We start from the raw sequence: 25,308 nt of genomic DNA, 5'->3' as shown, positions 1-25,308 counted from the left end.
TCATGTATGCACCATTTCTTTCCGATACGTAATGATAAAATAAACTGTCGATCTACAAAACATTTGACTCTTTCAAATTTGTCTTCACAAATATTAAGATAAGCCAGTGACCTAGCTAGTATTGATTTGTTCGCTAACTAACACTCCTCAATCGTATAGTAGAGCCCAAGAGTTTTCTCTCGACTCGCGACTGGATCGCGCAATTATCTAATTCACGTTAAAATACAGTGAAGTAATACGACGATAATAATTATTGAGGATTGGACGAAAATTCGTGATTCGAAGAAAATTGCGAGGACAAATTACTTACCAGATTGGCGTGGCAGGACGGTTAAGAAGTCATTGGTGGTGGTGGTGGCGACGGGGTGGCTGGTAGGTCGTGCCATAGTACTGTTGTTTGCGGATTTGATATCACAGGACCTAACGCTATCTGGTCTTCTCCCCTCCTCCACCCCACTCGGACAACTTGCCATTAATAATACTACATCCCCCTGTAAACAATAACAACGTAGATGAAAAAGTTGAGTTGTGAAATTCATATTTTCAATACAGAATCAATACGGAATCCGGATACAAATCAGAAGCTTGCATGTTATGCACAAGTCGTGTGGTAAGCTCACCTTGGAATTTTGTACGAAGGCATTTGTTTCAGTAGAAATCTCATGTGAACTAGAATTGTGTGGAAACATTGGGCTCAGTTCTTCTTTGGCAGGCAATGCATAGAAACCAAGATCTGTATAAAAAAGAAAAAATAATCTCATCTTAATTCTATGCTGAGCAAATGGTTCTTCGCGTAACAATGTAACTGGCGATAATTTTTCTAAGATTAACAAGCAGCCGTGATCATTGTCGGAATAATTACATCCTAAGCCGTACCGATATTTTCAAAAACAATGTTCTCACCTCGTAGACTATCACTATCAGTGCGCTCCTAGCTCCATACCAGTAGAGATCTGTAACGATAAGATAAAACAACGTGTAAAATCTATTGAACTATGAAACCAGAGTCGACGAAGAGTTTTGGGACCCTTATAAAATATCGATTATAAAGTAAAATATAAAACCAATAATAAAATCTGTAGGATCGTCGCGACGATTTAAAGCTACTAGATTTGTCGAAGAAATCTCATCGCCAAAAATTCCTAGGAAAATAACCGGTGGATAAGTCGAAAGGTTGAAACTAAGAAGAGATTTGTCGTGCGCAACGGGTAATAATCGAAGTTGGTGCGAATGATTCGTTTAGCGAGTAAATCGAGCAACTGTAAACTGAAAAAGGGGCATTTCACGACAAGAGAGTTATACTCGGCGCAGATCGTTACCAGCCACAGCAAAGGTTAGATAACAATTTGAAAACGTAGAAAAGCAACATACGATGACGTACGCCCAGGTATAGTGTAAAGTATTTGAGGAGGTCGCTAGACGCGCGGGGCTGTTGAAAATGCTCGGCATACATAACGAGCAGCGGTACTCACTAGGTAAATATACGATATATTCGTTGAACTAAAATTTTTCAACCAACAATTCGAAATAAATAAACAGATAGATAACGAACGATTTATCAGCCACGGTGGAGCGGCAGCGACACTTACTGTACAATTTGTCGTCGGGCCCAAAGAACAGAAAGTTTTAAGAGCTATCTCGCTAGTGCGGAATAGCGGCGTACTCGCAAAGAGTGCGAGCTATTCCCGGGAACGAACCTCTTCCCTCCAACAGGCAGCAGCACTAATCGCTACAATCGCTACCACATCCACAGACAACACGGATTCACTACCAACTCTCGACATAATATCGCGTCAACGACGAACGGGCTTGCGGCGGCAACGACAACGACACAACGGCAACGTTGTTACTCCTCTACTGAAAGAACCATTGGATTTTCTCTTCTTCGCGTTCTTTCTAAAAACATGTGTATTCTCCACTCTCTCTCTCACTCTTTCCTTCCCTCTATCACAACGTTGCGCGTTAAAAAATACTTTATTTTATTATGTCTTCGTTTTTTTTCCTTACTTTTCTCATTCTCTCACCTCCTTGTACGTATACTTGTTCTTGTTACTCTTCGTTCGTTTGGTACTTGATTTTGTCTATCTCTCTCTCTCTCTCTCTGGTTTTTCTTTAAATTTTATTATTTAATAATAATGATAATAATACTGCCCGTGCATTATAACTTTTGATGATTGTTATTATCGTACGTAAATACACATTAGAAATTATTACCCGAGTTTATATTACACGTAATATTGCGGTTTTGTTTATTTTTCTCGATGATGATTTGTTGTTAATTATCATTTGTTGTGTTTATTTTATTTTATTTCAACTTTATTGTGGGTTAGAGAGAGATCAGAAATTATTGATCTGCCAGATACGTGGCGAGCAGAAACTAGTCGGGCGAACGCCGTTCCCTGTGGCGCGCGTCTCCCCTTCTACTTTGACATCGTTGTCTCCCTCTCTCTCTTCAACGCATCGTTCTCCGATACATCGTCCCCCCCCTTCGCGGTCGCGGTCGCTCTCTCTCTCTCGAGGTTCCCTCGACCGCCCTCCCTTCTTCGGGCAGTCGTTCTATCTCTCTCTTTCTCCAACTCCATAGGTCGCGGGCGGGGCTATTTTAGTTCCTTGCCTCTTAGGTATACGGAACGTCCCCAGAAACGCGCCAGTCGAAAGATTCACAGGTTTTATAATACTCGATTGGCAAAACGATGAACGCACAGCGATTGTTGCATGCGTATATAAATATATATATATATATACATATATAACTAATTTTAACGAGTATATATATATATAACTAGTTTTAAATGGCGAATCGTTTGTCGTTGACGAACACAGGCGCAAACGCGGCTAAGATTCATCTGTAAACGTCGATTGGTAATGATTCGTCGTTGCTTCTGTTCACGGGGGAATAAGAGCGGACGAGATAGAGAGAGAAGGCAAAGGCAAAGGGGCGGCGGGGGAGAAAGGGGGGCAGCGGCAGTACATGTCGGTAACTACGTAGGTACGCGTTCGTTTCAACTTAGGTTCGAAAAATATTCTAATACTTTCTATACTGTCGATGGAAATAGGACAAAAGGTTGCATAATAGAGCAAAATGGCCGAATTCTAACCTCAACAGTACTTATCATCTGAAACCGCCGGATACCACCGATGTTGATATAACAGAGAGAGATAATCGAGCGTGTAATCTAATTTTACACAAGCCACATCATTTTTGACCGCGAGTTTAATATCGCTAACAAAGATTTATGTACATTCAAGTTACGAGGACAAAAATATTAATCCTACATCACAGGTATAGCACGAGTTTAGGTACAATACGTGTAGTTATACAGGTACACGTACAAGCACATGCATGCAGTGAAAGCGGTATAAATTGACTTTGAAAGCATTTGAAATAGATCAATTTCGACCCGGCACAACCCCTATGATACTTCCGAAGCAACAAAGTACATACTTATATCTCCCTATAATCCACAACGTGGAACGATCGTTTTTCTATCTATTGTTACTACGATTCCACTATTCGAATGGTATTAAATTTAAATTCAATTTAAAACGTGGGAATTAGCGAAGCGTTCGATTTTCATCGAAGCAAGTCTCTCCTCGAGTTTTTCAAACAGCGCGCGCTACGTTCTCAATGGTTGTGCATAGTTCATGTTCGAAGAGACTTCCTCACTGCCTGCACCGAGCGGCAACGAGCGGGCGCTCCACCGCATCTCTAGATGGCTGTGGAAAAAATTTGTCATCTAGAGAACCTAGATCCGCGACGCCTACACTTCGAAACAAGATACCTCGGCGTCTCTTACTTACGAACGGAACACATAGACACACTGCCTATACGTTCAAAAGCATAGAAATACTACGTAGGTATGGTATAAGCCGGGTCGCTACAAAAGCATACGCCATAGGTATAAAGAGCAGAGGTAAAAATCGAGGGTTAAATATATGTAATTACACACCAAATTTCCATGTGCCAAACACATACGTCTGTCTAACCCTGCATAATTCTTGTTAATACGTCCGTATGAACGTAGCTATACAGCACGCATGCACAGAGTGACTACGGGTGTAGATACGAGTGGTACGTACGTACCTACGTATGTATACTATACGTATTCATGTACATTCGTAAATACAGTTTCACGCTATACATACCGAGTAGCTTGGCAACAAGCAGTTGCCGCACGGGGCAAGGTCGCCCCCCACCTCCCCCCCCCAGCCCCCCTTACCACCTCTCTCGACCTCTCCTTTCGGCCCGACGAGCGAACACATTCCCCTCCCGCCCCTGTGGCGCAGCTATTTTATTCCTGAGCAATATTTATTACAACACCGTGTAGGTATCTATAGCATAAAACGATGTGTCATATAGTCGAGATCGTAGATTGTTATACCTAACATTCGGTGAAAGAAATAGGGATTCGCCGGAGATGAATGATAATAAAAGAAAAGGAAACGGAACTTACAAACTCAGAAGCACAGTGGTTTTTACAACAGCAAGGAGGCAGGCAGGCAGTTGGATTAGAGATGGTAAAATTTTTAGTACAGAGATGGGTAGGTATAAGGGTACCTAGTTCGCAGTAAAACGTAGCGAAAAATATTTGGAAACTTGTAAGGGGGGGGGGCGGCGGTAACAGCAGCGCGGGAAATACGAACGTAAATAAGACGAGTGTGTAGACACAGAGGCAGACGATGTGACGAAATTGTCGTTATCCGTGAAATCGGGGAAATGTTTCTAAATTTTGTCGAGAAAATAGAAATAAAACAAGATAAAAGAAATAAATACACACGTGAACATGTGTAACCTGTAGGTACGTACACGTATCGCGTTTTTGGGAAAATTTAATACGCTCCTTGCCTGCAGCGCTTTGAATTACTGTTTCATGTGCTAAGCGCGTGTTTGTGGCTGTCGTGGTTATTATTTTTTCTTCCATTTTTATCTAGTTTTTTTTTTTTTCTTTCTTTCCCTCCTCATGGGACTAATAACCGTTTCGGATAAAAAGTCAGAGAACATAACATTGAATAAGAAACAACGCGTTATCCGATCGATCGAGCAAGGATGAAGCGTCCACTGGCGGGTTTTTACCAATGTAATACCGTCGCCGTACCTGTGTGAGGGGACGCTATGTAGCGAGTTTTTCAATTTCTATATGGTTATATTACGCACCCATAAACGATCAATCGTTAATTTCACTGTGTTTGTATATGTATGTATATCTAGATACAGAATCTGCGAAGAAAATTAATGGTTCGAACCATCATCTAGCGGTAATAATTCCTGTCTGTCTGCCTGCCTGCCTACCGTTCGGTAATTATAAGCATTCTTACATATAACGTACGCACGTACAATGTATTATAACAGCAACAACACAACGACGTCGAAGCATAAGGTGGACCAAGTGGGGGATTCGCGGGTTCTCTTACGAATTCGACAGACAGTTTGTTGGATCTCGTCGTCGACGAGTCACCACTAAAAATACGGATTTTTTATAAGACACGGAGTCACAGACGTGGAGGATTTATTAGAAAATAAGGAACCAATGCTATGTGAAATAAACTCGACGTTCGATAGTATTTATTAATTTATTAATTTATTAATTATTTGTTTTACTACACTTGGGCGAATACTTCACGAGTAACGCGATACTGGTGATTTTTTTTTTTTTCGTGAGGTTCTTTTTTTTTTTCTTTCACACACAGTTTTCCTTCGGATCTAAACGCCGATTACCGTAATCTCATTCAAATATAAACACCAAAGTTATTAAATATCTGTGAAGAGAAGTTTTTCGAACGATGATGAAAAATCTTATTATCCCTCGATTGAGCAGAAATTCTTTGTTTGTTATTTAGATATCGATGAATTTATCGTAGATGTAACATACATCGTTATGTAATTCGCAAAACCATGAGAGGAGATTTATTAACACGTTCTATTTTGCACACGTATTAAAGGTACGGCGCGGAGGAAATAATAAAGGTCGAATAAAAAAAAAAAAAAAATTAGGAGAAACTGCAGGCGGGAGGGAATCGCGTATATTTTTAAATACTGTTACAAGTATTTCATTACGTATATAAGTTGTTCGCGGGGCCGTTGCTCTCTGACTCCTACTCTGATCCCCCTGCCATACAAAACTCTCATTAGCCATTCGGTTTTATTTCAACCATACAGCATAAGCTTGTAACAAAACCCTGAACGAAAATGTTTACCCCTTACTCGCTGCTGGTAGACTGGTAGCAAATTTTTCCAATCTTATTTGGCGAAACAAAAAAAAAAAAAAAAACGTGTGGATGAGGGTGAGAAGAAGGTAAGAAAGAGGAAAATAAACGCATACTACAAATACATACATTCCAAACTTTACCGCCAAGAATATCTTTGCATAAGTAAGGAAAATTGCGTACCAATCGCAAAGTAAAGTGCATTAATTAAAATTTTATACTGAATCGATTGAGCGCGACGATTTTCGAAGTATTCAATAATGTTAAAAGCAATTAATAATTGTGTGGGTACTGGTACAACTGCTGCGTGTTTAATTATGGAAGGAAAAAAAAGAAAGAAGGAAATGAATAGAAAATAAACGATAGGAATCTCTTACTTGTTTGTTAACATTCCGGAAGAAATGTAACTGCGACGATTATCCGGTGTAAAATTTTATTAACAATTAGTATATCTGCTGACCTGTTTCATTCTGACCCAGTTATCAGTTGGCTAAATAATGATGAACGTAATTCGGTTAGTTTCTTTTACCCAATGATTGTTGTCACTACTCTACATATATATATATAAGCGACGCGATCAAAGTACAATGACATGTGAATATGATGAATAGATTAGATAAAGACAAGCACAGTAGATTTTGTTACTAGCCATCAACGGTGTCTCTATGCACGTATGCATGTTTGTGTGTATCTACCCTGAGTATCTGTTGGTTGAACATGTCGCGATTGTTCGTAACTGTGTAACTGCAACGTATGGGTGGTAAAGAGAAGAAGAAAAAAAAAACGAATTACCGATTAAATAATATGTGATACGAGTGATTACGCGATGTTCTATAATACAGTTTTTTCTTTTCAGCATAGATATAAACATACCGTTGGATTGAGAAAATCTTGATTGAACAACAGCGATGATACTACATCCTATTCGGGGGAGCAGAATACACGAGGTAAAAATTTCGTGAGTAGAAATCACTAAGAGATTGAAATTGAATTAAAGTTAACGTAAAGATGTATAAAAACAAAAATCATTGTTTTGAAAATTTACATCAGACTTCAAAGTAGTTTAATTTACGAAATTCTGAATACACTTTGCTTTTCAAAAATAGATTACTCAATTTCAGACGTTGTTATACGGTTGCGAAATAACGATTTTTTTCTAAAAATGAATCGTCGCGTTAACTTTACGAACTTCTACTCTCTTAAATCACGACGTCGTGTAGTGTATACTCCCTCAAAGTCGGATTTCTGCTCTAAATCCTCCTCTTACCTTAAATTAAGCAGCAAGTAAGTAAGTAAGTAAGTAAGTATTGCGTGTCGTTCCGCGCGCGGAAAATAATCACAATACGACTAAAATGATAAGCGACTTTTGGAAAGGGAATTTAACGAACCGGTCATCGCTCGGCGAGGTGTATGATTAATCGACAATATTTATCGGTATTAATTGTGTACGAGTTAATAATAACAGAATGAAAAGCTTGAAGGTTCAGCAACGCGCGCGTTGCCATTCGTACGAGAATTGTAAGGCAATCAATATTGTAGGCATCTAGTATACGACGTGTAGCGTGTAAAAATAAATATAAAAGAAAAGAAAAGAAGAAAAAAAAGAACTCGTCCCTTCTAAACAATATAATATCGTACCTAAGTCGACAGACGAGACGACTTTTGCCGTCGGTCTTTTAGCGAGCAGGTAGGCAAATTTGCTTAAATCTGAATTAATGGCAGAAGGTGCAGCAGAGCCTGGTTCGTTCTGGAGCTATTGAGATTTTCAACGCCATACGCTCGGTCACATCGTGCTTCTTGCCTTCTTCCTACTGGTTATCAATGTATTCACGGATATACATACAATACACATACATATTAATATTCAAGCAGCGTTAGCAGCAGGGAGCAAGCAAACCACTCGCTCTCAGCGCAGAAAACCAAGCTCACGTATAAATCCGTTTCACACGTATGTTGGTATCCCTATCTAATTATCTACCTACCTACCTATTATCTATCTATCTGTCGCGTACGTACGGGCCTATGTGTATCACGTAAATGCATACATACGTATGTAAATGAATACGAAAGGGAGTATACAGCACATATAGCTGCGTCGAGTGTACTGCGACATACATATACACGTATACATGTATTGTGCGTATACATACATACATATATATATGTATATATATATATATGCCTGCGGGTACGTGTTGAAAGAGAATAGATATATAGGTTATATTTATATTTTTTACTAAGGCTAAAGTATTTCCGTCTCGAAGGGTTGAATAAGGCGTATAATTTCGAATCTTACCTACGGCAATGTGTTCACTGGCGTTCACGGTCGAAAAAAGTATCACTATCACACGGAAATCTTCACTTTTCACACGCTCAATAACACATTACGTACAGCCACGGAATTTTATTGGAAATGAGCCTCCATTGCTCTTCACTGCACGGAGACCACGGAGTTACAAAAGGTTACCGTAACGCGTCGCGACGAGCTGGCTGCTGAGAATACACCGAAGCTCGATCAACCATTGAGCAAACAGCTTCTAGAGCATTGTGCTATGTGTATCTAACGGATAGCCGAACGCCGAAAAATTCTGTCCTCAGTTCGAATCTCCTTGTGGCGCCACCTCTTGGCGAAATTTTCTACCCTACTTTCGTCACGGAAATTTCTAGCTTCTGTGGCGGTATCGCTGCTGGTTTATTTACGAAACAAATGAACCAGACCAAACGACGTCCGGAATTAATATTTAAAAATTTCAATTTACATGGAACTTGCGGACGTTATGCACAGGCGACAGCATACGCGGGTTCCAAAAAAAATCTAGCTTTCCGTGCTTCCAATGAGACTACGCTAGGTACGTGTTGACGTACGCATCGCAGTTAGTATACATATACGTATCTATATCAGTGATGTAGGTAAATTCTTTCCTTTCATTTCACTGTTTAAATATTTGTCCAATCAGGGACGAAATTCCAAGACGGATATGATTTTTGGATATTGGACGTGTTCGGAATTGTTTGTCAGCACGTTGTTGATGTTGGATAACTGGGTTGTTGACGCTCGATTGTCAATAGTTGAGTCATTATTAACCACTTGAACTTAACTGCCAAGGCTTCATAGATACGTCAAGCGTGTCCGTGCTGCAACTGCCAAAAATCGCAAAATGGCGTCTCAAAGTAATTCAATCTTTTTGGGTAAGTCAGGTGAATTTTGACAACATATGTTTCACGTATTTTTGACATCTAGGAATCCGATTACGACTATCGGAGATTATATCTTCCGCGTATTCATAGAGATTCGATTCCTCGAAGTTAAAGAATTTTTGATCATCTCATCATTTTCTAGCATTTTATTTAAACACTTAGTAATACTATTTTTGAGTTCAAACTTGTGAATGTTTGATAACGCAATACCGATCTTTGATAGTCGATCGTTTATTCGTAAGTATTGAAACATAATTGTAGTTAGGTATTAATCCCGGGAGTTTGTCCAATTCTGGTACATCTAACGTTCGGCAGCTCCTCGTTGAACTGTAAATTGCATTGGAATTTGTTTTCCCGTATGGGTAATCGCTTCTTCTTCGCAATATATATTTCCAAAAACAGAAGTTTTCCCAAATTTTTTAGTACTTCATGCCATTTTCTGCGACCCCTCTGGGAGGGAATGAAATTATAATCAACTGACTAAATATAACGTATCCGGTTGTACTTTTTTTTTTTTTATTTCAATTTTTTTCTCGGTAAATAGGTCCTTTTAAGACCAAAGATTGGATAGGTTAGCTTTTTTGGCTCACCCCAGTATGTATGCATGTATATATGTATGTACGTGTGACAAGTTTTTTCTAACAATTATCACGTTTCACAACGCAAAGCGCATATTTCCCAGAGTAGAATCGAGTGCTATATTATTCTGCATGCCTACCATATTTAATATACACGTGCGTAAAAAATGTGTGTAATAACATCCAGCAATCAGATAGTACATTATAGTTTAGGCAAGGCATAATTATTGTGTGACGTATAAAGATTTTGTTTGTATTCGACACAAACTTCACTGTAAATAGTAAGGCGCGAGACAATTCCGAGAAAATCGAACGAGGAAAATTTGTGCGTACTCGTATACGTTGTACTTTTCAAATTAACGGTAAACTTAATTATCGCCAGCTCTGTATGGAATCTCGTTACCGACAATTTTTTTTTCTTCTCTTCATGTTTTCACTCTCCACGCAATTCTAAAAACAGACGTATTACGATATTGCAAGTTATTAATATTTTATAATTAATTTTCATCGAAAATAATCAGTTTGTTATTTTTATAATTTCTCTCCCGATTGTAAAATGTCGGACCTTGTCGAGGCCTCCGTCTACAATTCGTAGTGATAATTGCCGATTATAACGGTGAAGTGAGAGCCCAATTTGACCTGAAAAAGGTTGCGAACACAGAATTTCCTCTTGGTGGTGGGGGAACAAAGGACGTCGCATCCAGGTATGCGTTCAGGTACCTTTGGGAAAAGTTGGAAATTATATGAAAATATGCAATGCTTTATTCTTGTTGAATGTAAATATTTTCGAATATTAAGTGTATGGCGAAATATTACTATTCGACAATGGAGGATAACCTGAAACTGAAAATAAATTTTTTTACGAGGAGATTGAATATGAAAGAAGCATACACGAGAACTTTCGCAAGTCGATATTTACATTTTATTAATATTAATTTTTTTTTACATCGCAGCTTATTTTTCATCATTTAATGTCTCACCTATGGAGTCTTGCGCAAATTGGGATAATTCAAGTCGTCGTAGAAACATGCGAAATCATCCCGGTATCTGGTGTAAATATGTAACGAATGCAGAAATTAGCTCCCATTTAGTGCTGTCAGCAATCTTTTATCTCTTTGGCGCCGCAGTTCGCGAGGAGCTTTGCCTCTGTCCTAAGAAGTTTTCACCGTTGCCATCTAATTTCGAATTCTTTAAAAGAATTGACATTAAACAAGAACAACGTATTGCATTCTGATTGGTTGATTAAACTTTGCAAACCAATGAGAACGCTTGCCTGGTAGGAAGTGTGAAATCACATTATCTTGACCCTGAGCGGCAGCTCGCAAAGATCGTTGAATTGGCGGCTAAAAATTTTAACGCGGTTCGGCTATACCTGGAAAAGTCCTTCTACAGTTCTCATTGTCCCTTCTGCAGATGCAAGTATTTTTATTAAGTACCTTGAGACAGCTGCAGCTGCACAATGATGGTCACTAGAGGTGTGCGGGTACTGAAATTTTTCGGGTCGTGTACCTGAGAATCTCGAGTTCCTCAAGAATGTTGGGTTTTCCGAAAATTTTGCTCGTATCTATTTTCGCTTCTCCAAAAATATCGGGATTTCTAAAGTGAACGGAGATTTTCGAAGATTTCGGATTACCCGAAGTTTTCAAATTACCCGATGTTTTTAGATTACCCGAAGATTTCCGGTTTGCCAAAAAACCCGACCCGAACCCGACTTCGAGTACCCGAAATTTCGATTACCTTTCATTTTAATCTTTTGATCACCTCGTGCTCAGCACAGAAACTTATTAAAGTCTCGGACGTTACAGTAAGGCGAGACATGATTACCATGCACCATTTTTGAACTGATTTTACTTTTTCCTTCCTAACATTTCTCTCTTTATATCTTTCAGAAAAAAAATTATTACGCAGCCCTCGAGACTCGAATAAAACGAACGTGGCTCGAAGACTTAATTGCCAAGCTTGGAATCGAAATAAGGTGTTTCAAATGAGGCGAGGCTACGTCTATAAAATAAGGTAAACGAGTCTTATTATTTTTTTAAGGTATCGAATTTGACGATTCGAAAGCATAAATACCATGATTATTTTTCTCATCACGCGACCTATGATGTTTAACAATATTCAGGCAAGTAAATTATGCCAAATTTATATGCCCATAATTTCGATTTTTATCGTTATTCATTTTTCATTCTCCGTGCATATTTTCTTCTAACGTTTTGATGAAAGTCTTGTACTTTCAGCAAAGCCCAAATTTTTGTCTTTCACAGGACATCCACCTGTGTAATCGGTTCTTTGAACAGTGATAATCGTTCCAGTTTTCTTATTCAAAACATGCGACATATGCATCACAGCCCTTTTTCCGCTGCAGGGATCTTCCTCCGTTATTTTTGTGTTGTATTGCTTAACGTCTGGTGATATCTCTGGAAATTACATCAACGTTTATTATCTAAACCGAATACTTATATTACTCTGCACGAACTTCACTCGTCAGTCTTGCACCTGTAGAATTACTGGACTTTGTCAACAAGCCAGTAACTCGGATCCGATTAGTTAGCAACTATAACACATGGACACGAAATTTATTACATCACCTTTTTCCACCGTTTCCATAAGTGGTCGTGATGTTATTTTCGATGTATCCAGGGTAGTGTCGTGAGGTATTCCAAAACTCTTTCCTTTGGAAACGGTTGATAGAGACGTCATATTCATCACTAAAGAACGGTATTTGTTCAAATTTACTCTTCGAGTGATTTAATTAGCGAAACGTACCGCAAAGTTACACTAACAATTATACAACAAGGCTTGACTTACGATAGTCCTCCATGTCCACTTCCAATTCGTCCTCGTTTACGTCGCAGGCGGACATTTTGGCTGTAAATTGAAGAGTGAAGGGAAAACTCCTGGGATTAAACCGCACCGAAAAAGTTAAATAAAAAAATATCTTCCCTTTTTTGGGGGGTGATCGTGACGGCTGTAACGGAAATCATTGTTCATGGTTTCGATGCTTCTAAACGCGGGTTTAGAGTTCGAAAAGAGAAATGCAAGGTTATAACCAATGCCGAACGAACCACCAGCTACAATGCAATTCCAGTCAACTAAATTACGGTATATCATTGAAATTTTAATAGTCAATTTCCGACACATCACATTCGCCACTTTCTGATACGATCATCCTCAAAGTTCCATAATCAATTGCAATGCAATTCCGTCCCTTTAATTTACCGTGCTTTTTTCCCTGACTTCCACATCCGGATCTCTTCATTCTTGGTTTTAATGTCTTGGTGATTTTTTTTTTTTTCTTTTTGTTTATTCAACCTGGGTTAATAATCTCAAGACTGGAAAATATTTACATCAATTTCGAATTTGGTTAGTTTAGAATTTGGAGACAAAAATTTGTTTCATCGATACCAAGCTGTTAACACGACATCTGTTTTCAGATCATCTTTGTTTTTTTTACCATTGCTACTCAGTTTCTATATACATTTGTATTTTCGATTTCGTCCTAATCCTCTAATCAAGCAACCAAATCAGTAATTATATCGTGATAGAAACTCATTAGTTTTTTATACACAACATACGGATGGAATTGGTGATATAATGAACAAAGAAGGATATACGTAAATGGACAAATTCATGCGATTTATTATTATCGTGAAACGTTCCTTGTCACAGAGACGTTCTACTGTTGATAATTGAATTGTTTTTTTTTTTTTCTATCAACGTTTTACAATTTTCAATAAAACCCGTTTCCGTTGTCGTCGTCCATATTAAGCCATCTCCTAGCAATGTCGATTCTGTGCCTTGTTCCATTCGGCTTTTCATCAATTTTACGATCCAATTGCATAATTTGACACCCCTCGTTGTCCCTGACATCACTGGTGTGTCTCAATCTTCGTCCGAATTTCAAGCACTCTTCGAACGTTACGTTGAACATTTTAGACCCGTCAGGCATTTCTAAACAATTTATTTTCATCATTTTCATGCTTCATCCGTTTCAAACAACATTCGAATTCCGAGTAAAACATTAATTACCAAAGGCTTCTGCTCTGGTTGTTCTTTGATTCCTTTTCGGTGTACTTGTATACATTTTGTAATCATCTATTGAATCGGAAAAACATTTTTCATTAGTTCTCGAAGCAGAAAAAAATTTCTACCACTACGAATTTTTACAGAAATTTCAACACTTCGTATTATATCTTAAAAAAAAATTGTAAACATGCATAATTTTTCTTAAAGAATTATTAATTTTCGTTAAAAATCGTAACAGCTTGTAGAGTTTTTTTTTGAAACAATAGATAGTTTCATGAAAATCTACAAGCTTTTACAAGTACGACAATAATTTTTTGCACAATGTCGTACGAAATGACCCGATTTTCCGGAAAAATTTCGTAGAAAATTGTAGCAATCATTTTCACCGGGGTAGTTTGATGGCTTACCGCTATTTTCTGCTCTTCCGTAGGTGCTACCCGGAAGATGATAACCTTCCGCCATGCTGTTTGGTCGGTTTCTCTCAGCTCTGTTTTCGACTGAAACAAAGCAATTATGTAATTCTATACGATCTTACGTAATCGGAGTCGGGTGTTAAACACGTTTGCTGGATTCTTATTCTAGCCTAAAGTATTAGGCCTGACACTCGAAACCGAGAATCTCGTCGCAGAGTCAGGGCATTTTATTCCTTGGCTTGAAAAAATTCCGATTACGATAAAGTTAATTTTAGTTTACTTGGTAAAAATTAGTAAAAAGAATACCGCAGAGCTGCATAATTACTCACGATACGACATTATGTCTGATTCGTAATCCTGTGTAGAATCGTGCATGTAGTCAGCCTCCATGCAGGAAAAATCCTCTGGGAATTGATAAATAGTTGCTCTAATTGCACCGGTAACAAATCTTACTTTTTTTTTTTTTTTTAAGCTAAACAATAAGAATATACTTACTTATTGAACTTAACGGAGTCCAATCGGCACCCGACGTATCTGTGGAGAAGAATAATAAATTTGATTGTTTGTTTCTTTGCCGAAAAGTTGCAGCTTTAGCCATTTCACGCAAACATTTTTCCTTACATGCGATTCGCTTGAAATTTAGTATACCTGCGTGGACTTTTGGGGGCGCTGATCACGAGTCTAAACTCGAAATTTGAATGTTCAAAATAACGGATCCAATATGGCGGACGTAAATTCAAAAGGTTAGTTGATTTTGACGAAAATTTATGTTTCGTGGTTTTTCGGGTCACTCATTACGAGTTTGAACGCGAATTTCGGAAATTCAAAATGGCGGATCCAATATGGAGAACGTAAATTCGAAAGGTTAGTTGATTTTGATAAAACTTTATGTTTCGTAGTTTTGGGGTGACTCATTACGAATCTGAACTCGAATTTCGGAAATTCAAAATGGCCGACCCAATATGGCGCACAAATAAAAACAACAAGAAAAATGTTGAAAAAATTCTGTAAAATTTTTTCGCGTGTATTAAGCTTGTGTAAAAATTGGCAATCGGATTTTCATGGCAGATTAATTGAAAATGCTTTTCTTTCATCGAAAAGTAGAAATTTCGACCATTTTTACAATAAACAAATAAATAAATTTGATATTTTTTTTTTAGAGTTCGAAATATTTCAGGGACCATGCGAAACGAAAAAACTTGGCAGTTGTTTGCAGAAAAGTAGTTCGATAAATAAAAAGCTACAAAAAGAAAAGGTTAATAGGTTAAAGGGTTAAACAATTCACAGTTCATTACTCACCATTGAAGTCGGATTCACGTATAGAGCGATTGACTGGAATGTAAAGGACGGATCAAGTTGTGTCAGATGTAGTCTACAAATGAAACTAGGAACTCTTAAGGATGTACCGGCTGTACATTCACAACCAAAAATTAATCTCGTCCACAATATTGAATACTTTATGATAAGATAAGATTCGGTAAAAATGCCCAAAAGTTATCGATAAATTGTTTGTCAAATTTTTAGGGAACGTTTTTCTTTGTCATGTGAAATGAATTCCCATGAATTTTGAAAGAATTTTCATATTATTTTGAGATTTCCTTTTTCGAAAATTTGCAAGGGCTATACTTACGAAACTGTACGTCGAATTCCCCGATAAACTTTTTCACTGTAAAAACGTATCCAAAATTCACGATTTTTCCTCAGTTTTTGAAAATTTTAAGTTTCAAAATAATGTGAAAATTCTCCAAAAATTCATGCGTATTCAGAAAAATCAACGATTTATTTCACATGAAAAAAATAAACTTTCGCTAAAAACTTGTTAAACAATGTTTTGTTTAAACAATTCATTGATAACATTTTCGGCATTATTATTATTAAAATTTAATCTTCGTATCAATTTGATTGTGGTTGATTATTTTTCCGATTCTTATCTTATCACAAAGTATTCAAATATCGTCGGCGAGATTCACTTTTGCTCAAGAATGTATAGCCAGTAAATCCTTAATGTTCAATAAAACTTCGAACTTACGGACAGAATTGCCTATATAACTAGAGTTCCCTACTGCTTGCGGTCTTGGACGACGTTGTTCAGGGGTGCGAATAAGTCTTCCTCTGCTTTGTCCCGCTGAAGATCCTCGATCTGCTTGACGTCCAAAGTTTTCGCTGTTAACAGTTCGTTTAAATTCTCTGATTCGTTTCCCATGAAATTCGACACAATTCGTCGTATACACCGAGAGAAACTTTTTGTTCCGGTTACCTCTCAGTCCTTGACTATTTTCATTTTTTACCGCAATTGAAAAATATAGTTCCATGTCTATCTCAATGTACCTTTGTTCTTGCTGTGTATCAAGGAAAGAAATATGCTGATCGTGAGCCTGCACCGATTCGTTAATCGCATCACTGTCGCAGATGTCAGATACATTGTCGGCTGCTTCATCGCGCATAAATGATTCGGCGACCTAGGTGTTGAAAATTGTTCGTTCAAAACTGAAGCGAGCTTAAAAAATTGAGCCTATATTGCTTTCCATCGCTTACACGGCACCAATCAATGGTTCTCGCGCTGTTTTCTGCGGGATCGCATTGATCCCCTGTATCTTCTAGATCTCCGTGTTCCAAAGCCCATCTTGCTATCTCTTCCCAATCGATAACGTAATTGGAATCTTGTACATTCCCACATTCTGGTCTGGAATAAATAATGGAAATAGCTCATCGCGTCCAGCTGTCACTGCACGCTTTGTAAAGTTAGGTGAAATACATTTTTTAAACAAATCGCTCACGTTTTTATCACGTTTGGTAACGGTTTAAACATTGCATTAAGCGTTACTCCATGACGATGAAACGTTTCTTTGAATTTGTCTTAATTTTGAATTTTCTATTTCATCGTGAGGGAATTTTGTGTTTGAGACCGAAATTTAAGAGATTTTGATGACTGGTTAACTGCCGATTGACGGATTATGACAGTCGAAAATCAGTTGAAGCATTCCATGTCAACTCGACCAATGATTTTCCCACACCATTTTTAATTAATTGGTTCACGATTTTTCATACGGTTCTCTGGTCACGAAAAAGTATTTCTTAATTCGTTCAAAATTTTTCCTACAATTGTTAATTTTTTATGATTATACAAACGCATCTAAAATACGCATTTTTCAAAAATCTTATTTTTCATCCGGATCATTCTGACACCCGTCCCATGATGGGGCGATTTTTTCTTCTATTTTTTTCCAGCCCTTTAAACATTTCGAACAAACCAAACACCATGTTTCAAAGTTCCGAAAATTCTCAAATAGTTAACAAAAATTCTGTCTTCAATTCTGAATCTTTTGCTGCAACGACGCAGAATTTTTGGTATTATTTCGAGAATTTTCGGAAAGTTGAAAAACGGTGTATGGTTTGTTCAAAATGTTTAAAGTGCTGGAAAAAATGATCGAGATGAAAAATCAGAATTTAAAAAACAAAAATGCCAATTTTTAGATGGGTTTGAGTAATCATAAAAAATTAACGGTTGTAGGAAAAAATGTAAAAAAATTAAGAAGTGATTTTTACTGACCAGAGAATCGTATGAAAAATCCTAAAGCAAATCAAAAATGGGCGAGGAAAAATCATTGGTTGCGTTGACATGAAATGCTCCAATTACATTTTTTTCACAAACATTATACTCTGATCCGATCTTGCTCAGAATTAATTGCATGCTTACAGTTACGATTCTTTTACCATTCGTATAGTCGGGAATTTTCATTTCTAAGTTCATATAAAATTGTACATTTTTTTTTCAAAAAGCCTCAACATATTTTGGATTTGATTTATTAGCTGGCTTAAAAATCTTTATAAAAATCCTTCTCAACACGGCTTCTTCCGGGACAATAAACTCCAAGTTTCATTTGCTTTCCAGGATTCGGCGGTTCCGTAAGAGGGCCTGAAAGCTTACAACGATGCGTTCGACGATCTTGTTTCAGTGGCACTTTATACAGGGACTTTGAGTCCGCAAAGAAGCAGTCGTTTTCCATTTGCGAAGACGAGCTCGATACTACATTGAAAAAAACAATTACGCCATTTTCCTCAGATCAAATGATTCTAACGATCCCGCTAATCTTTGTTCGGAACACATGAAGCCGGTAAAAATACCCGGCAATTTCTTACTGCCCGATGAATCTTCGTCGCAATGATTAACTGGCTTCTCTTTTACTTTTCGCACTCTCTCTCCGCAAAGATCTTGAGGTCCATTTTCAGGATCTTGCGATGTGCTAGCAACCAATGTTCTGAATCCAAACGGAGGAACGTAAGTCGTAGGATCCTTAAGAAATTCTTGTTCGACATCGTTTTCCCTCAAATAATCACGCCGCTCAAATATAGTGACTGAAGTCTGTCCCCCAATGGCAGAGTATCTTTTTGATGAAACATCCGTTGTCGTGGTAGCCACAGATTTCTTAATCTCACTACGACATGGCTTCTCGATCTTGTACTTTGGCATTGGGTATGTGTCGCAGATTCCTCGTCCATTGCACATCTCACGGCCAAATGGTCTGACATTAAAAGTTTACCAAGCATTTATTAGAAGGCTACCGTGAACATTGAATGCTTCGACTTTTGTTTGAATCACTCACTTATCCTCGAACACCGAACACGCAGGATAAGCTGATCTGATTACACTGTTGCAATTCTTGCAACTGGAGTGGTCCTCCTTGTTGCGAAACATTATTTAACGATCTTGGCAATAATTTTTAGAAAGAATGCTGAAACACTTCATCATCTTCGAAACTGTATTAAGTCCAGTTTCTCATCAGGATTAAATTTTTCCTTGCTGAAAATAGACGGAAAAGGTAGAACCAAAGGAATCTCTTTGCTTTAATTCCTCTGTGTGAAACTAAATTCTCTGATTCTTACCGGTGACGTTTTATTACATTCGATACCGTTTCGCCTGTTGTATCGTACAATTTGTTTCTTTACTCTATCGACGTCTGGGTGTTCTGGTTGTACGCCCGTTTCTTCGCATGGTCTTTTCAACTTGGGTTTACCAAAATGTGGGAACGCCAATTTCAGTTTTCCTGAAATATGACGAACAGTGTTACACAAATATTAACAATTGTTGAGGAAAAACCGTTGACTAAAATGTACTGAATATCGTAATGGTGGGCTCTTAGTATTTTGAGTATCCTTGCCCAGTTACCACCGACAGTCTTTACCTATGTACCCGTCGAGAGTTTTATTTTTCTTTGCCATACAGATGATTTTCTTCATCGGCACAGCACGTCGAATGAACGATTCACACTTAATTCCAAAAGATAGGTTACTAACTCTGGGTACCTGCCATGGAGGAACGTACAACCACAATTCGTGTTTGTCAATACCATCTCTTAACTCTCTGTTAGTCAACTTTTTACGAATAAACGGTGGATATTTGCTCGGTGAAGAAAGGCCAAACACTTGGCCACGGAGACTGTAGTATAAAAAAAAAAAAAATATTCCTTTCTTCTCATTTATTTCAGGACCATTACAGTTTAGATACGATTTTGAGATGAACAATGAATTATCAGAAAACAAACTTCTCGAGATATATTATTTACGTAAAACATAGACTTACGGCATATTGGTAACATAACTGTGGGGGGGTTCAATGTCTGGACTGGGAGGAAGTTTCAATCCTGGCCTATTACCACAGAAAAAACGCTCTGACATTGTATTTTTCTTTTTTTTTATTTATATTTTTCTAAAATTATTTTTGGCTAAATTCTTATTGTAATTTTGTCGAAAATATGATGTTGGATTCAATATTGATGGTTACATATTATGTCAAGTTGACTGAAAGTTTTGTCAGAATTTATTCAACACAAAACAAAATAGGATCAACGGTGGTTATGATATATTCATAATGTGTTTTCCAGCTAACAGAGCGACGATATGTTACACCGAAGTTGATCTTTAAAATTTATCACATTTATCCAATAATATTTCTCTAGATAAGAGAGCAAAGTTATGTTAACGGAGTAAATAATAGTTGACTCAATTTTCCCCGATTGAAACTCTTTATAGTATTTCAACATCATAGTGTAAATGTAACATTTTTGTTAGATCTTGTCGGCCGTGTAGTGCAGCAAGATTTTGGAGGAGGCGGTGGTGATTTGTGCCCTTCCCGTTTCTTCTTCTTGGCACAGCAACAACCATCCTTATCACTACTTGGTTTAACTTTGTCAATCTGAAATTCGAAAAACCAGTTGACTGATTTTGCATAGATCGAATTTATCCTCACAATTCAATCGATTCGAACCAGCTAAATATTTTCGCAGCGTTGTGCTTGGGTACTAAGAAAGAAAATGATCGAACACCTTACCGGCTGAGCACTGTAACTCTGTTCGAAGCTCTCCTCGGTCGGTACGACACCCCGTGGACGTCGCACTTTTCTGCCAAGAGCGATCTCGCGTATGGTAGGCGCAGCGGCGCATGGAACATTCATTTTACGAATTCGATCGTAGGTTCCCGGACAGCCAGGAGGTTCGGGAGGGCAAGGCGGTTCCTCATCGGGACAATTATTTACAGCTGATTCTTCGTCTGGATCGTTATGGGGAAAAAAAAAATGAATTCTCTACATCCAAATTAATCCTTATTGCGCCTTCTGGGTAAGAAATTATATCCGGAACCGGTCAGGCAGTTACCAACCTTGTCGATAACGTCACATGATAATCAAACTAGCTTCTAAATATGCTCGACAGATGGCGACAAAAACTACGCCCGCCAGAGTTAAATATTTCCGTATTTAAACAGGCCATAAAACTCGGTACCTTTTCCGAATTCCTCGTCCAGACAAACAGCTGCTTCCTTGCTCACTTCTTTCTCGATTTTTGTCTTTCTCCGCGGTAAATAATGCTGGATCGCATCGCTCAATCTCAAGGCAACCTCCGACGGTGTTCCGACTATCTCTTCGGCTGGAAAAAGGAATTTCTGTTACTCGTTGATCTGATTTTGACCTCTGATTGTTTGCCGTATCGTTTACTTATTTACTTGTTTATTTATTTTGTTTTCATAATTAGAGGAGAATTCGATTATTCCTGAAAGAAAAGTTTCTCCGCGTTGTATTTAACAAGCTTTTTGGTATTAGTTTCAGAAGAGTATTGTATTCTTGTTCATTGAGAAGGGCGGGGGAGGGAGAGAAAAGAAAAGAAGAAAAAAGAAAAATTGAGTCACTCGCCACCAAGCGAGAGTTCTGTTTATACGTTGATGTTAAAACGCGCAGGCATTGGGGGGGCTAGGAATGATCCTCTTCCGATTACTCACTCGAATCGCTGCACTTGACGCTGACGTCATGCAGTCTTCTTGGCATCGTTCTCAACGTTCCCTTCTTTCCCTTTTCTAATCGTGGAATAGATGACCATTAAAGCAAAAATATACACCTCGAAATAGAATCTTTACTCCGTACAACTTCCGATACATATGTATGCGCACACAACGTATACACGCATGTGTATAGTGTAAATAGGTGTAATGCGAGTAGAAAAAATATCACTAACCACCTCGAACCTCGGTGTTCTTCTCGATTATCGGACTCATCGACAGCACTGTATAAAAAAGAACCAAGGAAATGAATAAACAAATGCTTTGTACAAAGAGAGAAGAGTAATCGTAGTCAGAGTGATAAATGGAGAGGTTGAAATTCAAAAAGTGAACGAATTCGTACGATATTTTTCTAAAAAATCATTCTGCTCGTCGTCCTCGTCTTCTAGGCAATCAGGATTCATTGATTCGTATTTTCCGGTCAATACGGTGTAGGAATCGTCCTGCGTGACATCTTGAAAATAAGAAAGGAATCACGTATACTTGCAAAATGGTGTCCAGATATTCCAAACTTCGTTTTATACATTTTCAAATTGTAAAACAAAATTTCGATAACAGATTTTGAGTAATTCTGACAATCTTCCGAAGCCGATACAATCAATTGAAATCCATTCTTACTCCAGCATGCCTGATCCTCCTCATTGTTATCTTCGAAGTCCTCCATTTCCCCAAAATTGTTTCCCCGGCCTGACGAAATAATGTACATTAGAATCAGGCAAAAAATATTGGTTTTGTAGCAGATATCGGAATAAGGCTTATATTAGTAAATTTTTCTAGACTTCAATAATTATCTTTAACCTTTTCAGTCACACATTTTTCCACTCAATATTTTGGCCTTAATTTTGTTTCACTGGGGTGCTTTTGGATTCGTCGATCACGAATCTGAAGTCTGAGTTTGACCATTTCTAATTCCAAAATGGCGAATCCAATATGGCGGATGTAAAATCGAACAAACTATAAAAATCTTACGATTCTGGCCGAATCTTTTTACCCGGGTGTTTTTGAATTCGCTGATTACGAATCTGCCGTCGGTTCGTAAACCCAAGACGACTGATCCAATATGGCGGATGTAAAATCGAAAAAACCATAAAAATTCGATGATTCCAGCCGAAACTTGTTACGTCCATACTTTGATAGCCGTACGAAGTAACAAAGATCATTTGAAGTTGTAAATAAACCGTGATAAGGCTAAAACGTGGAAATTTTTGAGGTGGGACGTTGAGCATCCGACTATTGTGACCGAAAGAGTCAACTCGTGACGCAACGAATCCACAACCGTATTACGATTTCAAAACCCAATAAGCGTCGAACGCAGACTTTCACGCGGTTCTTTTCATACTCGATTTAGCGCTTTCTTCGCTCCCTTTGCGTTATTATCCGTATAAGGTCGATTGATCCAACCCGTCGATCTGACATACACGCTTCAATGCCGCGGGTCCAGGGGGACACGTGTCGAGTGTACGTGGGTGGCATTTCACTAAATTAGTCAAGCATAACCAGCCCCATTGGTTTCCCACTTTTGGAACAGGGGCGCCTTTGTTAGCGCCAAAGTATCCCGCGCAGATCTGATTGTAAACCTTCAGGGTTATAAGCTCACATCAAACGAATGCTGATCGGTGCTCAAACACGCCGCGCGTGTATCGTATAAGAATATTTAATACACCCTCCTCGATCCTTCTTTTGATATTGAAAATTTTTATACATTTTTCTCACCACCCGATCAATCTTTTACTTTTTTGTTTTTTTTTTTTTTTTGCAATAATAATGAGAAAATTTTCGCTGAAATTTGCACGAAACTTGTGCAAGCTGCTTACCGAGATCGATTCTTTCGTGCTCGAAATTGTCTTGATCCGCTGTAAAAGAGAACCGGGCAAAAATTTATTCACATCGAATAATTTTTACATAACCTGCTACACTTGAGACATTTTTTTTTTTTTCTTTTTCTTCTCTAGCGAGTGAGAATATTTCTGCTTACCATGATCGGTGGAATTGATTGTAATTGTTTTATTCTTATTTTTACAACATCCCCCACCGCCTCGTAAACTTTCATCGGTGTAATTCATTTTTGAATTTGTGTATGGTTTTCCAACGACAATTTTGAAACTTTTTCCTTTTTCCTTTATTCGGTGTAGTTCCTTTTTTTTTTTACGAATAACCTTATTTTAATATAATTTGATTGATTTTGAATTTTGGAAATTACGTCACGTTCCCTCCGAAATTAATAGAGATTTTTGCGAATGTTATAAACATTGTGCGAAAGGCGCATCGAGGCGCGAGGCTGTTACTGGCGTCGTTCTTTCAAACTAAAATTTTCATTCGACAGACCGAATAGTCGGCTTTGAATTTGCTGCGATTTTCTTTTTTTCGTCTCGTTTTATTATAAAAAACTGACTCGCGGAAATATATTGCCGTTTCAATGCTGTGCTCAAGCCCGCGTAAATTTCCTTTATAAAGAAAACCTTTTGCAACGAAAATCGATTCTCCGATGAATTTTTCTCCGTTTTCTTAAACTCATTTGAAAACTACGCGTTCGAAACACGCTTAAGCCCGTTGAAAACTAGCTTTAGTGGGTTTTATTTTTGTAGCAGCTCTCAACCGGCATTGATAACGCGGAATGTTTCGGTCCCTCGGGATTCAAGGGTTGAGCCTCTTCCAGATCCCCGCGTTTTAAACCTTGCTTGATTTTCAAAAATGCAGAGAACCAATCGTGTCCGTTATATCGAGCATTAGCTAGCGATGGCCACTCTGAGCTGAAAATAATCGATTCGAAAAAAATAATCGAACAGGAGTCGATTAAATCAGTTAACCTCAATCGATTAATCGATTATTTCGTATTTTTTTGCAAACGGTGCATATAAAAGCGAAAATCGATCGTGAGGAAAAACAATCGATTCTGGCTATAAACCGGCTTTGAAAAATAATCGATTTTACTCGATTAATCGGAAAAAATAATCGATTGTTTTTGGTCGTTCTTTTTACCTGCCGATATCGGGAGATTCTCGTCGCGGAAAGACCTCGACTGGTTCCTCAGATTTTCCTCCAGCACGTCTCCAGGGAAGGTTTACGCAGACATTATATATACAGGTATAGGCGAGAGCTCACCGCAGCGTCGAAGAATGGCAAAAGGCAATAGACTTTATATTTTATTTGACGCAGATATACAATGCTTTGTGGTATACTTTGAGGAGGCTTTAAAATTGTTTTGTTAGAGGGTTCCGCGTCGGGCGAACGACGGGCATCGCCGGTTTCCGAGGAGGAGGAGGAGGAGGAGGAGGAGGTTGCAGAGGATGAGTTACTTGTGTGAGGGGGTGTCGAGAGATCAAAGAGATCTGAGGATCAAAGAAATGGATATTTGCTACAAGTCGAGGTACAAGGTGCTCCTCCTCCAGCCTCTGTTCTTCTCCACTCTTCCTCCTTCTCTCTCTCTTTCTCTTTCCACATCTCCCTGTAAAGCCGCGATTTCTCCCCCCCGCCCCTCACGCAGATTTCCCGCGAATCATCAAAATAATTATAATTACTCCCACTGCACTGCGGATCCTCGGCTATGATATCCGCTCTCTCTT

General features: G+C 38.3%; 4 protein-coding genes across 13 annotated transcripts in view; 1 reads left to right on the top strand and 3 right to left on the bottom strand.

The window, feature by feature from the left end:
* Positions 1 to 8,690, bottom strand: part of LOC107218111 (trinucleotide repeat-containing gene 6C protein) — a 47,313-nt gene extending 38,623 nt beyond the window's left edge. For 4 of the 10 annotated variants that reach the window (XM_046731723.1, XM_046731729.1, XM_046731731.1 and 1 more), the window contains exons 1-4: positions 8,501 to 8,689; positions 904 to 953; positions 621 to 733; positions 311 to 491 (exon numbers count right to left, since the gene is read on the bottom strand). In XM_046731723.1, the coding sequence (XP_046587679.1) occupies positions 311 to 491; positions 621 to 689 (250 nt within the window). In that variant the 5' untranslated portion in view covers positions 690 to 733; positions 904 to 953; positions 8,501 to 8,689. The other 6 variants (XM_046731730.1, XM_015655863.2, XM_015655865.2 and 3 more) reach the window with 6 other exon arrangements.
* Positions 8,691 to 11,880: 3,190 nt separating this feature from the next.
* The window catches only part of LOC107225059 (axin), a 71,441-nt gene continuing 58,013 nt past the window's right edge, over positions 11,881 to 25,308 (top strand). The window contains exon 1 of the mRNA XM_046731734.1: positions 11,881 to 11,993. The gene's annotated coding sequence lies outside the window, so the exon portion shown is untranslated. The remainder of the gene's footprint in view (positions 11,994 to 25,308) is intronic.
* On the bottom strand, positions 13,632 to 16,681 carry LOC124292941. The gene is made up of 8 exons (XM_046731757.1): positions 16,677 to 16,681; positions 16,449 to 16,582; positions 15,719 to 15,751; positions 14,915 to 14,953; positions 14,749 to 14,823; positions 14,414 to 14,503; positions 14,010 to 14,075; positions 13,632 to 13,931 (listed from the first exon to the last, which is right to left on the bottom strand). Exons 5-8 carry the CDS (start codon positions 14,807 to 14,809, stop codon positions 13,711 to 13,713), a joined length of 438 nt encoding a protein of 145 aa, XP_046587713.1. The 5' UTR covers positions 14,810 to 14,823; positions 14,915 to 14,953; positions 15,719 to 15,751; positions 16,449 to 16,582; positions 16,677 to 16,681; the 3' UTR covers positions 13,632 to 13,710.
* LOC107218103 lies at positions 20,149 to 23,580 on the bottom strand. The gene is made up of 8 exons (XM_046731756.1): positions 23,560 to 23,580; positions 22,364 to 22,432; positions 22,089 to 22,199; positions 21,922 to 21,969; positions 21,689 to 21,763; positions 21,196 to 21,339; positions 20,748 to 20,965; positions 20,149 to 20,612 (listed from the first exon to the last, which is right to left on the bottom strand). Exons 2-8 carry the CDS (start codon positions 22,407 to 22,409, stop codon positions 20,460 to 20,462), a joined length of 795 nt encoding a protein of 264 aa, XP_046587712.1. The 5' UTR covers positions 22,410 to 22,432; positions 23,560 to 23,580; the 3' UTR covers positions 20,149 to 20,459.

The sequence above is a fragment of the Neodiprion lecontei genome, chromosome 2, assembly GCF_021901455.1.
Source record: "Neodiprion lecontei isolate iyNeoLeco1 chromosome 2, iyNeoLeco1.1, whole genome shotgun sequence".
Lineage (NCBI taxonomy): Eukaryota > Metazoa > Arthropoda > Insecta > Hymenoptera > Diprionidae > Neodiprion > Neodiprion lecontei.
Note: the sequence above shows the minus strand (reverse complement) of the source record. Positions and strands in the feature narration are given on the sequence as shown.

Excerpts from the sequence above, each read along its gene's own strand:
- LOC107218103 (XM_046731756.1), bottom strand. The coding sequence starts at position 22,409 with ATGGAGGACTTCGAAGATAACAATGAGGAGGATCAGGCATGCTGGA. Across the intron at positions 21,970-22,088 it reads TGATTTTTTAGAAAAATATC|TGCTGTCGATGAGTCCGATA; the intron begins GTACGAATTCGT and ends TTTTTTATACAG. Across the intron at positions 20,613-20,747 it reads AGAGTTACAGTGCTCAGCCG|ATTGACAAAGTTAAACCAAG; the intron begins GTAAGGTGTTCG and ends TTCGAATTTCAG.
- LOC124292941 (XM_046731757.1), bottom strand. The coding sequence starts at position 14,809 with ATGGAGGCTGACTACATGCACGATTCTACACAGGATTACGAATCAGAC. Across the intron at positions 14,504-14,748 it reads ATCAGACATAATGTCGTATC|TCGAAAACAGAGCTGAGAGA; the intron begins GTGAGTAATTAT and ends GCTTTGTTTCAG. Across the intron at positions 13,932-14,009 it reads AACCAGAGCAGAAGCCTTTG|AAATGCCTGACGGGTCTAAA; the intron begins GTAATTAATGTT and ends TAAATTGTTTAG.